The sequence below is a fragment of the Primulina huaijiensis genome, chromosome 18, assembly GCF_012295235.1.
Source record: "Primulina huaijiensis isolate GDHJ02 chromosome 18, ASM1229523v2, whole genome shotgun sequence".
NCBI classification, from domain to species: domain Eukaryota; kingdom Viridiplantae; phylum Streptophyta; class Magnoliopsida; order Lamiales; family Gesneriaceae; genus Primulina; species Primulina huaijiensis.
The window spans coordinates 7,634,971-7,660,134 of record NC_133323.1 but is presented as its reverse complement, the minus strand read 5'-3'; the positions used below and the strand labels follow the sequence as shown (position 1 = coordinate 7,660,134).

The following is a 25,164-nucleotide window of genomic DNA, read 5'->3' as shown; positions in this document are numbered from 1 at the left end:
ATGCTAGTCTCAAGCTCAAGCGACCTTTATCCCTATTTTAGGCGGCTGAATCGACTAGGAACGAATTTAGAATATGCAGTGTTTACAAATGAGCTTCAACATCGAATTACGATTCATTTGTATTAAAGCATAATCAAGGACTTTATCTATGCTGCTTGCATGTGTATACAGATAAAGTATAACGAAACCATTAAAAAGTAAATTATATTAAAATAAAGATTGTTTATTACATTCGAGTCAATAAATTCCCCAGCCAACAGTTGGCTTACAGGGCATCTACTCTAACACTTGCTTATAAATCAAGAATCCCTTAATACATCTGCAAACCTACACTAGGGATATGTATGTACATATGTATACATTTATATTGGACTGCCCTAAAGATTTTCACACCACCATCCACAGAAAGAAAAGTCCTGAAAGACCCAAACTTAGTGAATTCTTGAAGCTCTCATTATCCAACGGTAATCATGCACCCAGTGTACATCCGACTGTATACCGTAGAACTAAAATTTTAAGTTAGCTTAGTTATTAGAATTTTTTTCCCTTAGTCAGCAACGCAAAAAAAGAAAACAATTTACACAACCTACTTTGCATTCAACATAGAATAGCATCAAATGCAACCTGGACGAGTTCGCTAGGCAGAGGCATTATATTCGAAGCAGTGGAGAGGCCTCTGAGGAGTCTGACAACATCAGCAGTATCATCAAGATAATCTTTAGCCTTTCTCGGTTTTTGCCCCACTTTGCAAACAAAGATCTCTGGAGTTGAAGGGAGAGACGAACCAGACACAACAGCTAGTATGCTCTCAAACATATCTTCATCTGGATCGATCATCCCCAATACACATCACGAAATCTGGTGCATTGCCGTTTTTCACCATCAATGAGAGGACCTTTTCAGCAACCAAACCTTTGGTCACCCCCTGCATTTTTATATATCAAGGAAGTCATCAACTTTCGGTCTCATGGTTAATCATTTTTATTTTGTAAAAAACCATCCCCCTAAGGCCCTAATAACTATATGAAACATTAAATTTATATCATACTGGTGTTTTAAACACTCAATGTGTGTTTTAGTTACTGAAATGCCACATACTTTAACAATGGTAAAACATTTTTATATACACAATACTATACATAGTAAGACGTATGTGGCACAGCACTACTAGTGTTAATGAAAAATTTGCACTAGAGCACACATGAATGTTGTGACGGAGAGTACCTGTGGTTTTACTTCCACAATATGATGTCCCCTTCAAACAACTGCAGGCTCATTAGCGAGAACATTTTCCAAATGCTCCAATAGCTCCTTGGCCTGGCAGGAGCCAAAGTCTGTGTCTGCATCTTGATGATGCCACACCAGTGCACTCTCTTTAACTTCAATAAATGAACCGTTAGTCGCTTCTGTGTACAGATTCATGAGGGGTTCCACAATTTCTTTCCAATCAAGTTCAGCAGTTAATGACTCCCAATCAGAGGCTTTGTTCCACCTGAAATGAACGAGAAGATCTTTACACACAAAAATACATGCTTCAAAAGAAAGAAAAATTAGATATGAACTTTTATTTTTTTCACTGTTATTGGTATAAAAAACTATGAGCACATTATCAACTTGTATCATACCTCATAAAGTAACCATGTTCAGCAGCCAGTCCTAATTCTTCGCATGGGGAAAGCCAATCACTAAGTGAATTCTTTCCTCTTCCACTAACAATGAACAATGTGTTATACCGATTGTTGCACAGAGCATTAAGCACAGTAACCACTTCGGGACTGGGGATTTAACTGCTGAGGACTGAGGAACTATGGTACCATCATAGTCTAAAAATAGTACTCTTTTGCTTGTCCTCTTGTATACTGAGAAAATGTGAGCAACAGATAATTTCTGAAAGCTGGGAGAAAGTGATATGGTTCTAAACCCTAGGCCTAATCCTATGCCCCAACAGAGCTTATCATTATTGTTCTTTACATGCTCTTTCCAAGTCTAGCATGAAGCTGCGAGCCCAATAAGCTACATCATGAGAACTAATGTATCGGTAGTGCTTCTCATGCCGAAGTTGCTTTTCTGCCTCCGGTATGGTGATCGCCATATTCATGGCATCAGCAACATATTCAATATCCCATGGATCCACCCTAATAGCTCCACTCAAAGATGGTGAGCAACCAATGAACTCTGATAGAACAAGCATGCTAGTTCTCGGAGATTCCATTTTCATGCATGTAGCTTCATTTAAATGAGAAGATCCCAGCCTGCAGACTATGTACTTATACGGAACTAAATTCATCCCATCCCTCACTGCATTAACTATACAACATTCTACCACTGCATAATAGGCAGTCCTTTCAAGGAGAGCAGTACGACAGTCAATCAGAATCACAGGTTCATAATCAGGAGAACCATAAGATGCATTAATTCTTTTCGCAACTAAGTAGGTTTCCTTTTTTGCTTCCTGAACATTTTTTCCTGAGCTCCTTGCAGAGTTCACGATTTGAACCAACACTAGTTTTTCTTGCAAATCCGGACGCAGCTGCAAGAGCTGTTCAAAAGCTAATAACTTAAGACTGACGCCTTTAAATATATCCATGTCATCAACACCAAGAATCAATTTCTTGTTCTTAAATAGCTCTTGAATCTCTTTAATTTTATTCTGTGTAGAAGGGAGATTCAAGACAGATTCTAGTCTACCCATGTGAACACCCACATGTAAAATTTTTACATAGACCGTCCGGCCAAAGTAATCAAGTCCAATATGCCCCCTCTTTGATTCATATCCCAAGCCCAGCATTCTGCCACAGCATGACAAGAAGTGTCGAGCATAGTCAAATATGTGGAAACCAATTAAATCAGAATTCAGTAGACCTTTCAAAATTTCATCCCTAACAGGCAGTGATCTATATATCTCTGATGAAGTAAATGGGCTGTGAAGAAAAAACCCAAGTTTGACCCGATTCTAGATCTTTCTCAGAAATGTGGGGAGCACCATTAGATGATAATCATGAATCCATATAAAATCATCCTCTGGATTGACCACTTCCATGACCTTATCAGAAAAATATTATTGCAGACACATAGGCCCGCCACAACTGTCTATCATAACGATCTGCATGATTAGGGCACATAGGTAGCATGTAATGAAAAAGAGGCCAAAGTTGTTGCTTACAGAAACCATGATAAAACTTTTTATGTGTATCATGAGGTAGAAAAGTAGGAACACAGTTGAAGTCATTGAGAAGTCTATTCGCGATTTCTTCATGTTCCTTAGCTTCAATTTCAACTTTGAGAGATCCAACATACACAACCTTAGTCTCAGGTGTAAATCCATCCTTCAGTTGGAACAAAAGTGAATCCTCATCGAAACTAAAGTGCCACTTGGAAGTTGCACGATCCTTATGGGTATGCAAAGGTAGAAAGTTAGCCACTATGATTTTCCGCTCACGGAAAACAGACGATGAGCCATCAGAATCAGTGTTACTGTTCCCACTACCATCAGATAAAATATCAGGACGCGTCATCAACTTTGGGAGAGCTCCAGGAGTTCGAGGAATATCCGGAAATTCTCCAGAAGCCAATTCCAAGAAGCTTCCACAAGATCTTGATGCCATCACATTAAGAATTCAGCCCACTCAGTTCTTCTCAGAAATTTTTTAAAACTCGGCTCCGGGTAATTTGGAGGAGCTGCCTGAGGTAGATGTATCCACAGGCTTGTAGAGAAAAGTTTGCTGGCAAAACAAGGCTATTTAACATGTATATCACTGTACAACAATTAACGGAAATTACATAAGCAGAACTTGACTTGTTACACCCACAGACCAAGAAAAATAGTTACAGCCCGTGAAGAATTTTACAACAATGTAAGCAGACAGCATTACATTTTTTAAGTCTTCCTTTCAACAATTACATAATTATTCATAACTCGAAGTCACAATGTCATTTTTACTTGTCCTCACTTTGGACTCAAAACGTTATATGTGTTCTCTCTTATCCATACAAGCACTAAACAAAATGTTAGAGCCTTGAGCATGCATGGTGCAAATATAGGATAATACAATGAATTTAAGAATAAAAAATAGCAATTAACGAGTTATAACTAACATATATCTATCGTTCGTGTCGATATAAAATTAACTTTTCTCATAGCTAAAAGTAAACAGTTTAATCTAAAATGAGATTAAAATAATTATTCAAGGCACAATTGTTTTAATTTGATATCCATGAGTTAATCAATAAAATAAGATTCATATATATTAATTTAATTTCATGTAAACTTTAAAGATAATAGTTGTAAATATTCAAATCCGTTTAATATAGAAACATAACTAAACCATGTTGGTTTTAAAAAATAAATAAAAAGACATGATTTTTCGTAAAATTTAATTAGTTTTTAAGTCAAGTTTATCAAGAGCATTTTACAAAAACATTACTACATTTTGCCAATTACCTGTTTGACAAAGAAAATGTTAATGATGACTTATCAGATTAAAATATTGCCGGAGTTTTNATATTCACTGCAACAAAGTCCTCGAAATGAATCAGATACAATGTTCAGAGTACATCACGAGCATTTCCAGAATCAGTAAAAACGTTATATTCACGTTAAAAAAACGTCACCTGAAACAAATTTATCCTCTCACGAAGCTCGAATCTCTAAACTTCTACAGAGGCCAGAGCAGGGAAAAAATGTCAAAACTTTTTTTAAAAAAACACATTAAATTCACTTCGTAATCAGAAAATGTAATCGCTAAACAACATTTAGTCTTCGATCTTTCATCATGCTTATAGAACCGAGTGATAAAATCATAAAATCCGATCACGACTTCATTTCGTATCGTTCACGCAATGCATAAGAAAGTCAGAATCAACAAAAGCATAGACGCTCACCGGTGATCGGATAACTCCGTCCGCGGTAGCACCGGCAGCGGTTTCTGCGGCGAAATCTGAAAGGAGAATGTAATTATGAGGATTTTATTGGTAAGTACATCAGTTTATATCTAGAGAGAGGTTTTATGCTGCGACACAGATGTAACGTACAAGTGATCAAACGCAAGGTACAAGGCAATAAGAACAAATTATGATAAAAATAAATACAAAATGACGTGGAAAGTCGAACGAAAAAATGGATAGAGACGAGGAAAGTTTACTATAGTTTACGTCCAACAAATCCCCTGTTTCGATGTAATTACACAGAATCACCCCTATAGTTTTGTGTTATATCAAATTTGCCCTTACGTTAGTCAAGTGGTTGATTTTGTTTTCCTAAGAAATATTAATATATGTGTTATTGTTGGGGTGTTCAATGTTAAAGATGGTGAGGCCATGGGTCTTCTTGAAGCGTTATCTTGGGTTCGAAGACTGGGGTTGAAGAAAGTGTACTTTGAAATGGATGCAAAGGTGGTGGTGGAAGCGATTAAATCTTCCGACGTGGTATTTCAGAATTTGGGTCTATCGTGCAAAGCTGTAAAGATATAATTAGATGTGAGCACGAGTTTTCAATTATTTTTATTCGGTGACAAGCGAACGAGTGTGCTCATGCTTTAGCAAAAGCTTCTTGTTCTTATGCTAGTCCAATGGTGTGGAGTGAACCTCCGGATTGTGTTACTTCTTTTTTAAGTCACTATTGTAATAATCCATCCCATTATTAATAAAATCTCTTGTTTAGCTTCAAAAAAAAAGAGATATTAATATATAATTAACTAGCGTCACCTGTTTATATAGTTTTTTTATGAGAATTTTAACTTTGATTTATTCATTAGTTTTCGTATATGTGTTGTATGATTATATGGTATTTTTTAAAAAACATTAACGAAAATTATTAAGTTTATATATAAAAATGGGTGCGATATTATTGAATAAATATATTATGGTAATCATTAAAATTTTCAAATTATAAAACGACAATTTTAAAATTGTATAGGTAAAATGACAATTATCAAAATGAATAAGGACAAAATCGGCAAATAACAATAAAATTATAATATGCAACACTATATTTATATTTTATAGAGGTTGTGTGAGGTCCATTTACTCTAATGACAATTTACTATCAAACAATAATTATTTGATTTAAATCTACAGCGGAAAAAGTGTTTAAAATACTTTAAAACGGACCTCAGGGCCTAGAGAAATTTCGGCATGACCTCCCCGTAAGTAGGACATCTCAAAAAACTCAAGCAGCAGTTTATATCAAAATATACTCCAACTAGAGTCATTAAAACAAAAATCGAAGTTAAACAACCTATAGCCGCACTGGCCAGGACTAAGCAGAAATTACAACTAATTACCAAATACTCACCAGATCATAAAAATCACAGAGTCGACTCAGAACATCACAAGAACAACCAAATATCACTACAGATACACGGGACATCTCCCCGACAAATAAACTACAGCACAAGACTAAAACAAACTCAAGACATACATATAGACTAACTGGGATACTCCACTATACAGAACCAAGCAATCCAACCTCAATCCCGAGCTCCACTGGCGGAACCTCGGCCTGATGCTGCAAAACGACTCGGCAGATCTACCAGGTGCCCAATAGCAGCCACAACAGCCCCCTCCCAAAAAAAAAAAAAACAATTGAGGTTAGGATTTTGGTATGAAACAGTTCAACAATAACAACAATAATCATAAATCATGCATAATCATATAATAAAATGTAATATGCAATGCATGAAAGGCTCAATGAATAATCGGGATAACAGAAGCCAACAAACGGAACGATAACAACTGGAATAATGCTCGAGCAACAACACAGGGGAGCTACATCGTCATACAGCTAAACCGTCCTGCCAAGTATGTGAGGTATGCCAAGCTGTGCTGAATAACACCCCTGACTCGGCCTCCATACAGCTGATACGATATAACAGATGGCACAACAGAACGAACTAGATGACACAATCCCAGCGCTTACCTCAAAAGGCTACACTAACTACGGGATTGTTCAATCACATCTACGGTCTCATGTGTATAGGCCTATAAGCCACACTACGATCCCGAGATAAATAACAATGTCAGATAACAATGGATATCAACTAGGGGTGGGCAATCGGATCAGGTTTTTCGGGTTCCACCCGACCCAAATCTGATCGGGTGCAATTGTCGGGTAAAATTGGGTAATTATATTTTTGTCAGATCGGGTTCGGGTATAGAATTGCTACCCGAATTACCCGATCGGGTACTCGATTGTTTTTTTAAAAAAAACGTATGGGCTTATAATTGGACCGGTCCAGTTTAATAAATTGGAAACACATTTTGCAAAAAAAAAAAAAAAAAACATATGAGCTGTACGTTTGTTTCCAATCTACTTAGAACGAGGGTGGTGATTGTGAGCAGCAGTCCCAGGAGTTTCATATTACATCGGCCATCGCTATTTCTTGGACACCTGTTGAAATCGACACTGGATTTGCTCGAATCTTGGCTTCGGTGGGTTTTTTACAGTTGCTGGTTTCTTATTCTCGAAAGTCTGAAAATTGTTCACTACTGTGTTAGGGATGTCATTCTGTTTACATGTTATCAATTTGGTGTTAGGTCATTAACAAATAAATTATTGTGTTTCTTTGGTTTTTCCACTATTTATACAAAATTTATCACTTTTGTTGCTTTCTCGATTGTGTTTCTTCTCTCTTCGATATTAGAACCTCTCCAATATATGATGGAATCTAATTGATTCCTACTTCAATTCAAACATTGGATCTCTTGTCTCATCTCAATTAAGATGGGTCATGGAAAGAACAGGTTCAAAATCACGATCAATTCCTTTTTCAAATCCTGCTGCAGCTGCATGAGCCATTCCCGCGTGCCATAAATGACCTACGAAGAAGAAGAATCCGAGAACAAAATGAGAGCTGTAGCTAACCAACTTCTAGGAGAGACATAATTTACTGCATTAATCTCGGTAGCTACACCACCCACAGAATTTAAAGAACCTAAGTGAGCATGAGTCATATATTCTGCGGAACGCCGTTCTTGCCAAGGTTGTATGTCTTTTTTCAACCTACTCAAGTCCAATCCATTTGGACCTCTTAGAGGTTCTAACCAAGGAGCACGCAGATCCCAACAACGCATTGTTTCTCCTCCAAAAATAACTTCTCCGGTGGGACAACGCATTAGGTATTTACCTAAACCAGTAGGTCCTTGAGCGGATCCTACATTAGCCCCAAGACGTTGGTCTCTAACTTTGTTAATAAATTTACATCTTTATGCAGATGATATTTTGAAAGTCAAACAAGAAGTTGATTCTGATATTTTTGGTGAAGATCTAAGTTGGATTTCAAGATTAGACTTGTTAATTTCTTATATATGCATCTAAATAGTTTCTGCTCTATTTAAAGATTTGTTAATTATAATACTCATTCTAAGTTTTGAGATAAATATTTTTTGTGCTTAACTTTTGTTGACATTCACGAGTCAATATTATGTTGATAAGCCTATTTTCTCGTCATATATTATTTGATAGGCACAAAATGATAAAATGTTATTTTGTCAAAAAAAAAAAAAACCCCCGAACCCGATCTTTTCGGGTACCCAAAAAGGCGGGTATTGTCCAGAATCGGATCGGGTTCGGGTAATGAAAATGCTACCCGAAAAAATCGGGTACCCGATCCGAACTACCCGAAACCCGAAAAACCCGACCCGTGCCCACCCCTAATATCAACAACGGACTAACAAGAACGATAGGGTTCAACATGAATGTCATAACAGTATGTCCTATGCTAAATGCCAATAATATGTCACAATAATAACATATCTCACAACGAAGACATTTAACAACTTACAACAATCAACAAATCATAAACACGATCACTGCAACACAGAATGACAATTAAACATAATTTATATTTTACCGTCGTATGTTACCGAGCTGTAGCATACCTATACCAGCTTGACAATCCAATATCGACTTTAATTCAAGATCCACGGCCTAAAACACATAATAATAAGCCGAATAATAACCCCTTACACCAGAAAAAATCAATAATAATTACAATCATATCGACACGATTTAAACGCCCCAAAACAGAAATCATGAAACTACTTTCTGTTATAGTTCCAAATTCGGCACTTCAAGGTATAAAATTCATTTCTCCCTCAATATTGACTCAAATCAATATCCGCCAATTGTAAATGAAAGATAATCAAATATTTAACTTTTTCTAGAAGAAACCATCTTCCGAATCTCGGTAGATCAATCCTAGAATCATCAAGAACACCTTGCCACTCAACAAATTTTCGGACAAAAAAATATCTTACTGAGCAGTTTCAGAAAAACTACCATAACTCGCACAATTCTTACTGGAATTTAACGATTGTTATATCATTATGAATACAACACATAGCTCTACAACTTTCATTTGAACCAAAAATCCAGAATCCGAAGGACCAAGGTTAAAATCCCGAATTACAGTAGGTATTCTGCACAGTTCAATTTCGAATCTGGTTAATTTTGACACATTTTGGTAGAAAAATCATAACAAATCCATTTCTAATCGAAATTTGATGATTCTAGCGGCTCTAGAAAGCTAACCAACATAACTACAAGTTCTATTTGAACCACAAGTCGAGATTCTTAGTGCACAATACACATAAACCCGAAATTCAAAAGCACAAAACTGAAACTCACCAACTGCTGCACAGAAACAAGGCTCACGAAAGGGAGATTCGATCTGATCGCTTCCTTGCTCAAAATTAATGTTTTATGGCTCAAAACGAGCTACTGATTTAAGGAAGACAACCCCTCAAACCGATCGAGATTTTGACGTCGGACGGAGGAGATATCGCGATTTTGCCGCAGGTGCTCCAAGGGTTACTGGAATGGAGATGGGTTTCCTTCTTTCTTTTCTTTTTTCTTTCTTCCCTCCTTATAAAGTTGTATGTATGTATATGTATATTTAGTTACTAAAAAAATAGTAACACATGCTCAGTTTGTATTTATTTTGTTCTCGTGTGTTATTTAAACTCTATATGTATTTTATATCGTTTAATTCTCCGATATTCTAAAATATATATTTTTAACACACTTCTTGAATTTATTTGGCATAAATAATTATTTTAATTTACAACTCAATAATTATTCTAATTATGCCAAATTACTGGATAATTAATTACAGGGCCATACAGGTTGTGTTTGGATTGATGGATTTAAATAAAAATATTTCAAATGTATTTTTTTGTATAGAGAATTGATATTATAAACTTCAAATTCAATTATAACATATTTATGTAGTATTTCATGTTAATTATGATATATTTAAAGTTCACCCAATAATAGTGTTATTTGAAATTAATTCTACATTGTCTTACTAATTGGTAAATAAGTAATGTATTAATTTAGAATTTGATCTATTGTATCGTTGTAAACAATAAAACTATAATTGAAATCCTTGAATTTCAAATCCATCTCCCAAAAAACAACAGAAAATAAATTAATATATTTGGTAATATAAATATAAGAGCATGCGAAATTTGAATGAGATCCACGATAGCTTCTTCTTGTTGCTTAACATGGTATCAAAGAAAAGATTTTGATCCATGAATTTCAAATCCATCTCCCAAAAAACAACCACGATAGCTTCTTCTTGTTGCTTAACATGGTATCAAAGCAAGGATTTTGATCCAATTCAGGAATCGCTTCATTCATTCGAGATACTGTTTTCTGATTGCGAAGATCTGCGAAATTTGATTGAGATCAGATCTTCGCAATCAAGCTAACTTGTTGTTGATTCTAGCTCATCGATAGTTTTGTTTAAGCTCTCCAGTTAAGAATTGAGGTATTTATCTTTTGCGAAAATCTTATAGCACATTGGAACATATCTGAGAACCGATCTTCTAAATTGAGCGGCACAATCAATGGCAACCGCAGTAGCCTTCAACAATCCTATGTATATTCAGCCATCAGACACACCTGGTATGAACTTGTTAATGAAACATTAGTGGGCACTGAAAATTATGGTGTTTGGAGTAGAGCAATGCTCATTGCACTGCGAGAAAAAAAATAAAGTTGGATTTATTGATGAAACTTGCAATAGACCAGCTGTTGGTCATGCTGCATTGCATCAATGGGAGAGATGTAATGCTTTGGTCTTATCTTGGATTGTGAATACAATTTGATATGGTTAATGGCTCTCGAATTTTTTTTGTTGCACAGAGAAATTGGTCAGCTCAAATAAGGAAGTAATACTATATCTACTTACTTCTGCAAGTTGAAACAACTTTGGGATGAATATTATCATTGGTTGTACTGCCATCGTGTGAATGTGCTACAACCAAGCAATATGTGGAACATGAACAACGACAAAAGTTGTTACAGTTTTCGTTAGGATTGAATGAGAGTTATTCTCATGTTAGAAGCCAAGTTTTAATGATGAGTCAATTACCCATAGTAAGGCAAGCTTTTTCTATCATATCACAAGAGGGATTGCAAAAATCACTACTTGATGTTGAAACACCATCCACAACATTCTTCTCCAGTAAGAGCAAGGTACATCATTCGAGGAAAGATGTGATAATTGCAACTGGAATGAGCATACCAAAGAGTCATGTTACAAGCTAGTTGGTTATCCTCCTCATCATAAGCTATACAAGCCACAGATTAGAGGATCAATCAAAAAGGTTTACAAGGCCCAAAGACCTCCTGCACATGTTAACACTTCTGAAGTTGATCAAAGAGATTTCTCACCTACTGCAATCAATCCTACAATCTCTGTATTTACTCCTCAGCAGTATACTAAGATCATGAAGTTGTTAGGTGGGTGCAAAGTGCAATCCCATACTGAACCAGTGGTTAACATGGCATGTATATCACATGCTGTTGAAATACCCACGTATTGGATTATAGATAGTGGAGCAAATGAACATATGACTGGAAAACCTATGCATCTCTCTAGCTCTAAGTTTACATCAACTCCAACTAAGTTTATGAAATTGCCTAATGGTGGTCGGGCCCCTGTTTCCATAGGATCAGTACCATTCACCGATTCTATCACACTTGAAAATGTTTTATATATGACAGATTTCAAATTCAATCTTCTCTCCATATCCAAATTCACTAAAGACCATAATTGTTTTGTTACATTATTTCCTCACTTTTGTTTGTTTCAAGACCACAAGATTGGGAGAGTAATGAAGATTGGTAAGGAAATCAATGGGCTATATCACCTTGATACAAGAGTTTTCTGAGTACAACGTCTATCCCAAATAATGTGTTTCCTTTGATTAACAACTGCTGTAATACATCTGTTAGTAGTTCTATGGTGCTTGCTACCCATTCTTTGTGGCATTAACGTTTAGGGCATATGTCATTATCTAAAATGCAATTGCTTCATTTTTTTCAATAAGAAAGTTAACATTCATCATTGCTCCATTTGTCTGAAGGCTAAACAAACTAGACTTCAATTTCCTTTGCTGAGTTTATCTAAGTCAACTTGTCTATTTGAACATGTGCATATGGATATATGGAGACCTTTTCATACACCCACGTACAATGGGGAGAAATATTTTTTAGCCATTGAAGATGACTTTTCTAAAGTTACATGGGTATATCTTATGCATTCCAAGTTTTGTACAAAAACAATTCTCTAGAGGCATCAAGACTATTCGCGCAGACAATGCTCTTTACTTCTTTAAGACAGAATGCACTCAGTTGTTTAACTCCTTAGGCATCTTACATCCAAGTTCATGTCCTTATACTCAACAAAATGAGGTAGTTGAATGGAAGCATAGGCATATTCTCGATGTAGCTAGAGCCATGAGATTTCAGTCATTTATCCCATTAAAGTTTTGGGGAGATTGTGTCCACAATCTTGTTATCTAATTAATCATACAACAAGTCCATTGCTGGAAAAATAAGACACCATTTGAGATTTTAGTTCAGAAACCACCCTTTTTCACACATCTTCGAACATTTGGTTCTCTGTGTTATGCTACCATTTGCATTCCAAGGACAAATTCTCTGCCCGAGCCAATAATTGTGTCTTCTTGGGCTATTCCAGCACTCATAAGGGTTATTAACTGTTAGATCTTCAAACCAACAAAATTTTTGTATAAAGAGATGTGGCTTTCCACGAAGATTCATTTCTTTTTGCCTCAATTAACTCTTCTCAGCATGTGTTTCCTGCAAGCTCTTCGACTTTCCATCATGATCTTGATTCTTTTCTTGGAGATGATCATGTTTCCAACTCTAATATTGATCATGATCAGCGTGACACTCAACCCCCACATAGATATCTCCGTGCTACTGCACCTCCAATCTGGACAAAAGATTATTCTTGTCCAACTTTTTCTCAAATCAACTCAATCGATTGTTTGTATTCATTGTCACAATGCCTCACTTATTCCAACTTTTTTTAAACTTATCAAGCCTTTTGATCTCCATCTCATCCAATAAGGAACCCACATCTTATCGTGAGGCAACTTCATATCCTAAATGGAAAGTTGCTATAGATTTAGAGCTGGCTGCCTTAGAATCCAATCACACATGGGAATTGGTTGTGTTGCCACCTGGTAAGAAAGCTATTGGATGCCGATGGGTGTATAAAATCAAAAAGATTTCTGATGGAACTGTTGACAAGTTTAAAGCTCGGCTTGTGGCCAAAAGTTATACCCAACAACAAGGAGTGAATTACCATGACACCTTTTCACCAACTGCCAAGATTGTTACTGTGAGGCACGGGGCCGAAGAGGACGGGGGGTGATCGCACGGTTCCATGAGGTTGCACGGACAATGAGCGGCTCCTGGCAGGCTTCTAGGCAGAGGGAACATGAATGAACCGATCTTACACCGGAAGGATAGGGATTCCGAAACTATTCAGGTATGTGACTGTGTAGTTGATGAGGGTTTAAAAGATTTGATATGTACTACTCATATCAAGAAGGTACATCTTCTTTTCGGTAGCTCATCACATAAGAACTTCAAAGTTAAGCGTGCTTGACTTGAGGTAATTTTGAGATGGGTGACCTCCTGAGAATTTTCATAGGGTGCGTGTGAGTGAGGACATAAGCACGCTGGAAAGACCCGTCTTGATACAGTGAGGACAGTCGTCGAATATGGGGCATTAGAGCCGACCTCTCCTAGTACGGTGTGGTTCGAGGATGAACCAAGCGGAAGCTGGTGGGCATGTGAGGCCCGGGGCCGAAGACGACGGGAGGTGATCGCTGGTGCCATGAGGTTGCACGGACAATAAGCGGCTCCTTACAGGCTTCTAGGCAGAGAGAACATGAATGAATCGATCTTACACTGGAAGGATAGGGATTCCGAAACTGTTCAGATATGAGACTGTGCAGTTGAAAATGGCTTAAAAGATTTGATATGTACTACTCATATCAAGAAAGCGCATCTTCTTTTCGGTAGCTCATCACATAAGAACTCCAAAGTTAAGCGTGCTTGACTTAGGGAAATTTTGGGATGGGTGACCCCGTGAAAAGTTTCACAGGGTGCGTGTGAGTGAAGACATAAGCATGCTGGAAAGACCCGTCTTGATACAGTGATGACAATCGTCGAATTTGGGCGTTACAGTTACCATTCGGTTCCTGTTGAGTGTGGCAGCTGTTATGAGATGACCTCTTTATCAAATGGATGTCATGAATGCTTTCCTTCAAGGTGACTTAGATGAGGAGGTATACATGAAACTTCCATAAGGATATTTTATCTAGGGGGAGCTAAAAGTATGCAGATTGTTTAGGTCCTTGTATGGCCTTAAACAGGCTTCAAGACAATGAAATGCCAAGTTCGCCTTTGTTATAAAGTAAGATGGTTTTATTCAATCTCTCCATGATCATTCCTTGTTTGTTAAGAAAGACGCTGCTCACATAACTTTAATATTAGTATACGTGGATGACATTATTGTAACAAGAAGTAATGAAGCTTCCATTCTTGCCTCGAAGAAATTTTTACACTCTCATATTCACCTTAAGGACCTTGGGACATTAAGATACTTCCTTGGCATTGAAGTTGCGCGTTCCAAGTCTGGCATCTATCTCAGTCAACATAAATTTGTCTTAGAATTGTTATCGGATTCAGGGATGACTGAAGCTAAACCTTTTGGTACCCCTATGGCCCAACATCTTAAACTCACTAGTGATGATTTAGATTAGGTTGCACAACAAAGTTCTTCCCACACCATTGAGGACCCTCTACTGTCAACTCCTGATACTTGCAGACGCTTCATTGGGCGGCTGATTTATCTCACGATTACAAAACCTGGCATTTGTTACGCGGTTCAAAAACTAAGCCAATTTATGCACGCTCCAAAGAAATCTCATTTGGATGCTGCTTTGCGCATTTTGCATTACTTTAAATATGCTCTCGGTCTGGGTATTCTTCTCTAAACTGATAGCTCTTTTGTCCTCAAAGCTTACTGTGATTCTGATTGGGCGGCTTGCCCCATGACATGTCGATCCCTCACTGGTTTTTGTATTAAGTTTTGGAACTCTTTAATCTCTTGGAAATCCAAGAAACAGAGCGTGGTATTGCGATCATCTGCTGCAACAGAGTATCGAGCCATGGCTGCAACTACATGTGAAATTACTTGGATTATTGGTCTCCTCCAAGACATGGGCATCACGTTACTTACTACACCGATCTTATATTGTGATTACAAAGCAGCGTTGCACATTGCTGCCAATCCTCTCTATCATGAACGTACGAAATATATCGAGATTGATTACCATTTTATTCGAGAAATTATTAAAAATGTGATCATTATAACTGCTCATGTTCCTAATTCTGCTCAACTGGCAGACATCTTTACCAAGAGTCTAGGTCGTGATCAACATGCATTTTTGTTATCCAAGATTAATGGGCGTGCAAAGTCACTTACAATAAAAAAATGGTAGATAGACTATATTTTTGTGGCATTCAATACCAAGTCTATAATTTTTTCTTAGGAAAAAAAATTCGAGTTCTCAGGTACCCGATCAAATAGTTTGGATAGACATTTTCTACCCGAACCCGATGAATTACTCGATTTATCCGAAAAATACACCTGATTACATTCAAGTTTGAGTTCAAATTCAGGTCGGTAACCCAATCCGATTGCCCCCAGTTGTTAGGATAGTGTGAAAATCTTAAGGATTTATATTTATAATAAAAGATTTTGAAAATTAAAATTTAATAGTATCTTGTGTGCCAAACCTACTCCTAATTTTACTTTCATTTCAATTGCATTTAATGGCACTATTCCATCGTCAATTTATTACCAATTTAATATTTTTTGAAATTAATTTGAACATATTAGATACTTCTAATAGTAAATTTCAAAGATAATCATAATAGAGTAGGTCTCTTGTGAGACGGTTTCACGAATTTTTATCTGTGAGACGGGTCAACCCTACCGATATTCACAATAAAAAGTAATAATCTTAGCATAAAAAATAATATTTTTTCCTAGATGACCCAAATAAGAGACTCGTCTCACAAAATACGATCCGTGAGACCGTCTCACACAAGTTTTTATCATAATAATAGGTAAAAAAACGTGTGTCGGGATGGAGAGGTTGTAGTTTCAATTTTTTTTTAAAAAAAAACCAAATTAATTTTGTTAAAAATCAGTGAATTTTATATTTATAATTTAGAAAAATAATTAATTTGATTATTTTTTAAAATAAATGTTTTGTTTTGAAATTAAGTGTAAAGAATAGGGAGTAGCCATCATTAGCATTGCGCAAAAGCATTTCCAAAATTGAATTACTCTGACGACCCAAAATTGACCGGTGACTACCTTTTCTCCGGCGCCACAGTAAGCATGGGGGAAGTGGGCGGAGGGAGGAAGCGGAAAGCTCCACTAGTGCTCGATTGGAACAAGCTAATGCCCCCCGAAAACGGCATCGATGACGAGCCTCCGCCTCTGAAGGTGATCCCCGCAGCGGAGACACCGAAGCCGTGGTCCTTGGAGATATACGACGAGGAGGAGAATTCATCTAGGGACTTTGAAGTGAGGCACATGTCTAATAAGGAACTGAGTGATTCAATTATGAGGATGATGGCATTCGCTTCAGGTCAGGCCAAAAGATTGCCCGACGGTGGCGAAAAGTTGCGATCTCGATTGATGATTCACGAAGCGGAGTTCAAGCGGAGAAAGCTTCAGAAGGTTGGATTATTATTATTATTATTATTTTTTATCTGTGATGTTTTTTGCCTTTGGATTTATTTTATTTCCCTAAATTTACTATAAAGGATGCCTCATTGTTTGCAATTGTGGTGTATGAGTGCTTTCACTCGAGCAAATTAGCTGCTGATGAGTGATGCGTTGGTGTGATTTTTGGCTAAGTCAAATATGCTTTTGTGAACATTACAAACAAAGAACCATAAAGTTAATGGAGTTTTGAACTTAATTTTACGGTTTATGTTTATGTATGTTAGGGACATCTTGATTTTGAGTGTTTTTTAACGAGTAAATAGTTGGTTGTATGTGATTTTATGGATTAAGAGGTAATATTTGTCACAATTTTCACACAACTTGGGTTGCCAATGATAGTTTTCTAAATGTTTTTGCCATGCTTTAATAGAAGCAACTTGGCTTTAGCCAGACTTTATAGTAGGTAGGTCAGTTATGATTTGTTATATAAAACTTTGAATTCTCAAAGGCTTCTGGCTATTCTTTCTATTTACTATCTTGGTTTACTTTTTGGGAGGGCATTTGTCTTAGATTGGGATGACATTTTCCTACAGGATGATGAAAAGTGCAAGAAGGATATTCCATCATGTGATGAATTGACTTGTATTGGTAAGGTTGTCTGCTTTATAATTTCTCAGATTTGTATTTTTTATCAAAATGATTTAATATACAAGTAAAGTCTCGAAACTTTCTATCAATTTGGGTCTTTTGTGTTGCTCAAAAGTAATTCCAATCCAGACAGTATGAAGGACTTCCATAATGGAAGTTTAAAACTTATAAAAACGGTTATCACTGGGGGGCACTATTACAAGTTTCTTTCGAGCTACACATTTGTTATACTGATCTGTTCTTGATGATGTTTTTGAAAAGTAAATGAATTTTGTAGATGCCAAGGATAGCACGTCGCCTGGAACTTCCTCATCAACACCGGCTTCAAAATCCTCATTTGCAAAACGTTTTTTCGGGAAAATGAATGATAAAGTATCAGTTTTTCGTTATGTTATTTGCATAATTCTCCTGAATGATTTTGCTTAAAATTCATGGCGCTTTATCTGTTTTTGACAAGACAGATTAGCATTGGGGAAACCGAGTCCTTTAAAGAAGAAATAGCCACTTTAAAACACTGTGATAACAAGAATGCCATTGCAAATGGACAATCTCAGTTCTGGAATGCTGAGAGAATGGATTTTCCTTCAAGAAAAAAACCTTTTAAATCTCCAGGCTATCTTTCGGTAAATATTGATAAACCAACCGAATCAAATGGTAAGCAACTGGGAAGGCACTCTTCTAGACTTTCACCTCATAATTCTGACGGAAGTATACCCTGCAGTTTTGCGAAAAAGTAAGTGTATTTTGTGATTTTATCTTTGTTTTCTTTCATTTCGCCGTAAAGATTTTTACTGTCTTCTGATCATGTTAAATGACCATTTGTAATGTTTTCTTCCTATTAAACAACTTATTTATATGGCATGGTGGATGTGTTTAACCTTGTCCTTCATTATTCTTAGGGAAGTTGCTCCTTGTTTTCGCTCTTCAAATGTGTCCAAGCGCAACAATGTAAGCTATCCGAGTTTGAATTAGAATTTCTTCTTATGTCATGCTGCAATTGCTGTTGTATGGTGCTCAATTTTCCTTCGTGATTCTGGGAAATCTTGAGCCTATAAGACGCATTATTAAATTATCATTCTTCTGTTGTATTGATGAATTTGAAATCATATGCATCAAGTAGGAATTTGTAAAGGTTCCCAGATAACTAAAAGTTTGTACTGCACTGCTAAAATCTACTTATGATGGAAGAAGTTTACACATCCATATCGTTTGGGAAAGAAAATAATAAATATTGCCAATCCTTTTGTTAGTTTTTCTGAAATCTGATCTATTTAGTCATTAGTGGCATATTTCTATGTGCAGTTACATAATTTGTTCTTTTCTCATCATTTTAAGCTCTGCAATTAGTCCACTAACCTTAACGAAGCGAGTCCATTGGCCTTATCTGCACAATTCTCTGGCTTATAAAGTTATATATATCCTTTGAATTCTTGAGACTATATTAAATGTATTTAGCATTTCGAAGAATTCTGAGGTTCTACCCTCTGTTTGTTCACTGCTAGAATGTATACATATATTGTTGTTTATAAAGTTGGTGCATTTTTTGAACCTGTCTACAATTTAATATGCAACATTTGGACATTAATTTTACAGCAAAAAACTGTCGTCCTAGTGGATGAGGAAGAACTCGAGACTGACGTAACAGACCAAGCGAATCAAAGGTAATCCTCCAGCCTTTTAATTTGCACCTTCATTTTGTATCTGTCTGTTTCTGCATCAACTAGGCCATCTTTGAGTGTTTATAATCAGTATGTATTTAATTCCTGTATTTTATTTATTTCAGCATCGGAGATACCAAGATTTACTATCCTTCAAGGTATTGTATGTGCTGCAGCTTCATATCTCAGAGATACTTGGATTTCCTGACTCGAACAATAAATTATATATATGTATTCTAAATTATTTTTTTCCTGAAAATAGGGATGATCCTGAAGCAATTGAAATTTGCTACTCGGACATGCAATGCTTGACTCCCGAATCTTATTTGTCATCAACGATCATGAACTTTTACATCAGGTAAGTCGACACAAGATCAAGATTCCCCACATGAGCTAGTGAATTTCTGTCTCATTTTTTGATGAAGGATGATCGGGAACTTTTGCGTCCTTATATCATCATAGGGTCGCCTTCGTGCTGGCACTATGTGATTATTTACTCACTGCTCTCCTTTGGGTTAGGTATCTGCAGAAGCCAACATCTTCGAAAGCTTCAGAAAGATGTGATTATCATTTTTTTAATACTTACTTCTATGAGAAGTTGAAACGGGATGTCCTGTCCAAGGTAATGATTTCTTTCTCTTCTTAAACTGTTACATCCAAGACTTTTCGAGATTGGTTGTATTTGATTTTTGCAATTTCCACAGGAACTTCAATCAATGTTTTGATGTATACAACATGAGGAAAACTGGCATTATTTGCATAACATCAAACAAGAGGATGTTTGATCTTCCCTCTTCTGTGCGTATTACATAGGGCAGAGGGAAATCTTTTAGATTCACTTGATTATAATCGAATTCTGGAAGTGAAAACATTTAGTTTTAAGAATCAGTTCAGAGAATATTATTAAGTTTTGTTAAAAAACTATGTAGCACGCTGTCTGCGAGAAACTATTGTTCTTCGCATATTGTTTTTTAATTCCCAAGGACTCACGTGCTACTGAAAATTCGAAACTATTGGCATAATGTATTGATATTAGAAGGTTATTTGTGATAGAAGTACTTGGTGGTGTGTCTTTTAAACTTCATGAAATGCTATATTTTCCCATGAGTTGTTTCATTCAGATTTAATGTTTATATTGATGCAGGCTGACAAGGAAACTTCATTTGTAAAGTTCAGACGGTGGTGGAAAGGTGTAAATATATTTGAAAAAGCATACATATTTCTACCTATTCATGAATCGTAAGTAGCGTATGATTGATTGTAAACTTTTTAGAGCTAGAAATTTTAGCCTTTCTTCAGAATTAGCATTTCTTTTGGTATTACTATGAACATTAAGGTATTTGGGTCCCTTGTGATGTCTTTTAAAGTTCTATATTCATCTAAACAAAGAAAATCGTGATTTAATAACAATGGATGCCATTTCCTTTGAATTTGAAATAGTTTTATCATTTTGATGGTGAAGATCAGTTTAATGATCTAGTCTCTTAAATTCCGTAAATTTGCTATTTTCAAGTGTATTGCCTCCTATACACCCTTCATATATAAAAGGTCTTCTTATATGAAGCTTGCATATGGAAATATGTGGTGAGATTTCAATGTAGGACCTCCAACCTGGTCCGACTATGGCATAGTTATTAAAAGCGTGCGCCTGGCTACGCTTAGGCGACAGGCCCAACCGGGCGCACCCATTGTGCTGGGTTATTACCCAGGCGCTGCACTTGAAACAAGTGCGCTTAAAGCGTGCGCCTCTGCCTAGTCTCGAGGCTCCTAGAGGTGCAGAAGCGTGCACTTTAAATAAGTGAGCTAACATTTTGTAGGTAAATAAAAATTAACTTGAACTCAACCAATTTTGAAGCCCAATTAGCAAAGTCCGTGGCTATTTAATGATAAGAAAAACCCTATTGCCACTCATTTATGCATGATTTTTAACAGAAAGTTCACAAGTCCTCTATTCAAACTTTTAATGTAATCTTCCTCCTATGATGATATAATTGAGGAAGATGATGATTTATATGATAATGTAATTTTTATGTAAACTTTTAAACTAATTTCTTCTATGCTCATGACTAATCATTGTTTTGGATGATAACGACGATGACGATATAGTCGAGGAGGATGAAGAAGAATTTGATGATTTAGATATTTGGAGTTTTTTTTCTTAATATACTATGAATTGATGATTTACTAGTGAACTTTAGATGATTAAAGTTTTTTTTTCTGGTTATGATTTATGTTACATTATCTATAATGTTTACTATCTTTTTGAAAATATTTAATTTATGTAATATTCTAGTATAAATGACTTTATGTATATTGAAATTTAAAATTTATGCCACATGCGCGCTTTACTTCGATAAAGCGTGCGCTTTCTCTTGCGTCTTAGGCTCCAAGATACCTTAGCGTTTTAGTGCGTCTTGTGTCTTAAATAATTATGAACTATGGTATGATATTGAATGATTACGGCATCTAAGAGCTCAAGCTAGTAGAGATGTGAGATATTTCCTGCCCTGAATGATGAAGAACCGTTTTATTGAAATAGAAATCGGTTATCATGTTGCCATTATTTTATTTGGAGAACTTGTATTACTACCCTATGAAAGCTGGAAGCTTTATTTGTGTTATTCATCCTTTTTTCTGTTATTACTCTGATTCATTCTCAAAGCATCTGTATTCTGGTGGGTGCATGTTATGATTGCTTATTGCTTATATTTCTGTTGAGTTTCATTTTTATGTACCGTGAGTGCATGCATGTTCTTGTCTGCTAAAACTTACTGCATTCTTTTCTGGCCTCAATCTAAATATTTTTGTTGCTCTCTTACTTTGCTTCATCTTTCTTTTGCAGTCTTCATTGGAGCTTGATTATTATTTGCATACCAGATAAGGAAGATGAATCAGGACCAATCATACTTCATTTGGATTCTTTAGGAATGCATGCCAGCAGTAACATTTTTGAGGATGTGAAGAGGTCAGTGGAACTTAATCATATGGGACCGACTAATTAACAGTATTTACTAGCCAAATGCTCTCACATGTTTCGTAGCCGTTAGCTGCTAACCAATGCTATTGGATGTTACCTATATGATATCAGCTATATAAGTAAGAGCACATCAAGGAGAGTGGCAGAATTTATCTTTAGTGAATGATAATTTTCTTTTGTAGTGTGCAGTATGAAAATATGTATTATCATGAATTTACTGCTTCTTTTTCATACTTCGATGGTGTAGATAAATGGATAAACATCCTTTTCTTTTGATGTCTGTTTGGCAGCATTCTCAAGATCTCACTCAAGTGATAATATTATGAACTGTGCAGAGGGATTGCATTTAGATGTTTATATGAGCCACGGCAGTTAGATATGTTTAATTTCTAAGTAATGTGACTTCATAAATTTCGACTTCTTGCTGATAAGGTCACTTTAACTTATTTAAATGGCACGTCAAATGTGATTGTGCTCTTTCATCACCGTCACTTTTATGTAATTGACAACGCTTGGAACAGACCTATATAATTTGTTGGCTCTGTAAATGAAAGTGTCATGCTCTTGGTGGAAAATAAGTAATCCCTCACCTATGCTTACAAATTTATACAATGAAAAGATATTTGAATTTTGTTGGGTTATGTTGCAGTTCAAGACATGATTTCTGATCAAAACGCTTTTATAATTGGATATGGGTATGAAGAGAATGTACTATCCCACACACAAATTTATATTTCGGAGATTCATCCGTGCTTAGAATTATTCATGTTCCGTGACTACGTATGTAGAGATGTGTTTTCATCAAAGTTGGAGTTTATGAAATGTCATCCTTTCATTGCCTAATGTGCTTAAATAGGCGAATTTCCTTATGGTTGGTGATGTTAAAAGATTAAGTTAACCGCAATTGAATTTATTTGCGACTTTGTACCTTATGCATCATTTGGTGTGAAAAAATAGATATTAGTTGATTCTTATTTTTGTTTCATATAACTGGCTCAACTTCTACAAAAATTAGAGTTATAAATGATTATGTCATTTATATATATTCAGCATCTAATCCCACGAGCCAGACAATGACTTTTTGTAGGAGGATATTTTTCATATTTTCTACAGTCAAGTCAAGCGTGCTTAAGCATCAGGCACAACTAATTACGGTTTACATGATATTTAGCTATCACCATAACCCTCTATTTTCAGATAAAGGTAGTTTTTGTTTCGAATTAACGTTGCTCGGTTGCTGGCAGTTGCTAGGTAGAGGGAAGATTATTCTGTGAGGAATATTTTCTGCTCTATGTGGCCACACTCTTTGTGAGGATTGGCCATTATCTTTATGTAATTTTTCTAGTTTAGTTAATTAAATTACAGTTTCTTGTATAATCTGTTTTGAGTTTGTATCAGTAGCGTATTGTTTCTCTTGGCCACATAGCAGATTTGCTGTCCTTGTTTTAACAATAATATTGTTATATCCATGATCTTGCTACTGACTTGTGCATATGTACATTGGTCTGCAGCTTCCTAATTGGAGAGTGGAAATTTTTTAGTCAAGAAAGAATGCCTCCTGAAATTCCCATAGCAGATAAAATCTGGAAAAAGTTATCTCGAAAAATCGTTGAGAAAGTAATTGAGGTAATTTTCAGCCTTAAATATATATTTGCCGCCATTTAGTCGTTTATTACTTTCAAATTCATTCGAGGGAAATGGCATCATTTATCTTCCTTGAGAAGCCTTAAACTGGAACATTTCTCAAGTATTCTTCTGCTTGATAGGAAAAGGGCGGGTTTCCTAACGCTGCTTAAAGAGTTCTATATGCGGCCACCTTTTAGCCATATCTTTCGTCATCTTTCCATGACACTGATATTCAAATGTTCAAGAAAATTAGTCTCTTATTTCTCTCTTTAATTTTCTCAATGCAAGGTACCACAACAAAGAAATGAATATGACTGCGGCGTATTTGTTCTTTTCTTTATGGAACGCTTCCTAGATAAGGCCCCTGACAGGCTGAAGAAGGAGGACTTGACAATGGTACTTTTGTCACTCTACTACTTTTTTGTACGATGAATTTCTGTATTTACTCTTCTTTTACTTTATTCTGAATAAACTTTCTATCATTTTTTCTGCACTCAATGTTTTACTCGGATATTGTTATTTTCATTCAGTTTGGCAGGCAGTGGTTCATACCACAGGAAGCCTCCAGTTTGAGAAATAAAATATTGGATCTACTCAAACAAGAGTTCAAGCGCGCTTTTGAAGGAGCCAAATGCAAATCAGACCCCTAGCCGCTGCTGTAAATGGCATAACAATCGAAAAATTGCTGTGAAACTAGGTTGGACATAACTACTCGACCGATAACATATCAAAACTGGATTTTGTATTGCTTTTTCTATGGCTCCAAGGCATCTACAATATATGTAACTATGATTAGGCATAGTGGTGATGAGTCGGTTTTAAGATTTCGAAACGTGCATATCTGTACATGATGGAATATAACAAAATCCCGGTAAGTACTAAAGTTAGATACTCGGTAGAATCATCTAGTTGATAATGGTGTTCGTAGAGAGATGTATGCCTGTGTACATTTTAGGGAGTCATTGAACATGTAGAGTAGTTACGGGAATCGGGACAAAATTAATGTGCTCGAGGCTTTCTGATGTTGCTAACTATTCTGTACACACATATGAATTGTTTGATGGAGTTGCATCATCTTCTCATCATAATAATCTATCCATTTTTGTTGCTTCCTCCTGGTGTCCCGGTTGGTGTTGTACATGTTAGCCCGTCGCTTGCAGGCAATCTCCGGTGCTTGATA

The 25,164-nt window shown here is 36.1% G+C and overlaps 2 protein-coding genes and 1 pseudogene across 3 annotated transcripts; 2 read left to right on the top strand and 1 right to left on the bottom strand.

The window, feature by feature from the left end:
* Window positions 1-293: 293 nt before the first annotated feature.
* On the bottom strand, window positions 294-5,007 carry LOC140965216 (probable alpha,alpha-trehalose-phosphate synthase [UDP-forming] 9; annotated as a pseudogene).
* Window positions 5,008-13,322: 8,315 nt separating this feature from the next.
* LOC140964680 (uncharacterized mitochondrial protein AtMg00820-like) lies at window positions 13,323-13,694 on the top strand. The gene has a single exon (XM_073424551.1). It carries the CDS (start codon window positions 13,323-13,325, stop codon window positions 13,692-13,694), a length of 372 nt encoding a protein of 123 aa, XP_073280652.1.
* Window positions 13,695-16,640: 2,946 nt separating this feature from the next.
* LOC140964501 (ubiquitin-like-specific protease 1D) lies at window positions 16,641-25,100 on the top strand. Of its 2 annotated transcripts, none has more exons than XM_073424343.1 (14): window positions 16,641-17,087; window positions 17,669-17,723; window positions 18,001-18,095; window positions 18,185-18,456; window positions 18,623-18,671; window positions 19,317-19,384; window positions 19,507-19,539; window positions 19,644-19,739; window positions 19,901-20,003; window positions 20,526-20,620; window positions 22,224-22,346; window positions 23,870-23,984; window positions 24,273-24,380; window positions 24,515-25,097. In XM_073424343.1, exons 1-14 carry the CDS (start codon window positions 16,743-16,745, stop codon window positions 24,632-24,634), a joined length of 1,677 nt encoding a protein of 558 aa, XP_073280444.1. In that variant the 5' UTR covers window positions 16,641-16,742; the 3' UTR covers window positions 24,635-25,097. The 2 variants fall into 2 exon arrangements, with proteins under 2 accessions (XP_073280444.1, XP_073280445.1); XM_073424344.1 differs by lacking the exon at window positions 16,641-17,087 and adding an exon at window positions 17,113-17,310 and having other exon boundaries at window positions 24,515-25,100.
* Window positions 25,101-25,164: the final 64 nt, after the last annotated feature.

Coding starts and splice junctions, on each gene's coding strand:
- LOC140964680 (XM_073424551.1), top strand. CDS start 13,323: ATGCCTCACTTATTCCAACTTTTTTTAAACTTATCAAGCCTTTTGATC.
- LOC140964501 (XM_073424343.1), top strand. CDS start 16,743: ATGGGGGAAGTGGGCGGAGGGAGGAAGCGGAAAGCTCCACTAGTGCTC. Junction 17,724..18,000: donor TGATGAATTGACTTGTATTG/GTAAGGTTGTCT, acceptor TGAATTTTGTAG/ATGCCAAGGATAGCACGTCG. Junction 24,381..24,514: donor AGAAGGAGGACTTGACAATG/GTACTTTTGTCA, acceptor ATTTTCATTCAG/TTTGGCAGGCAGTGGTTCAT.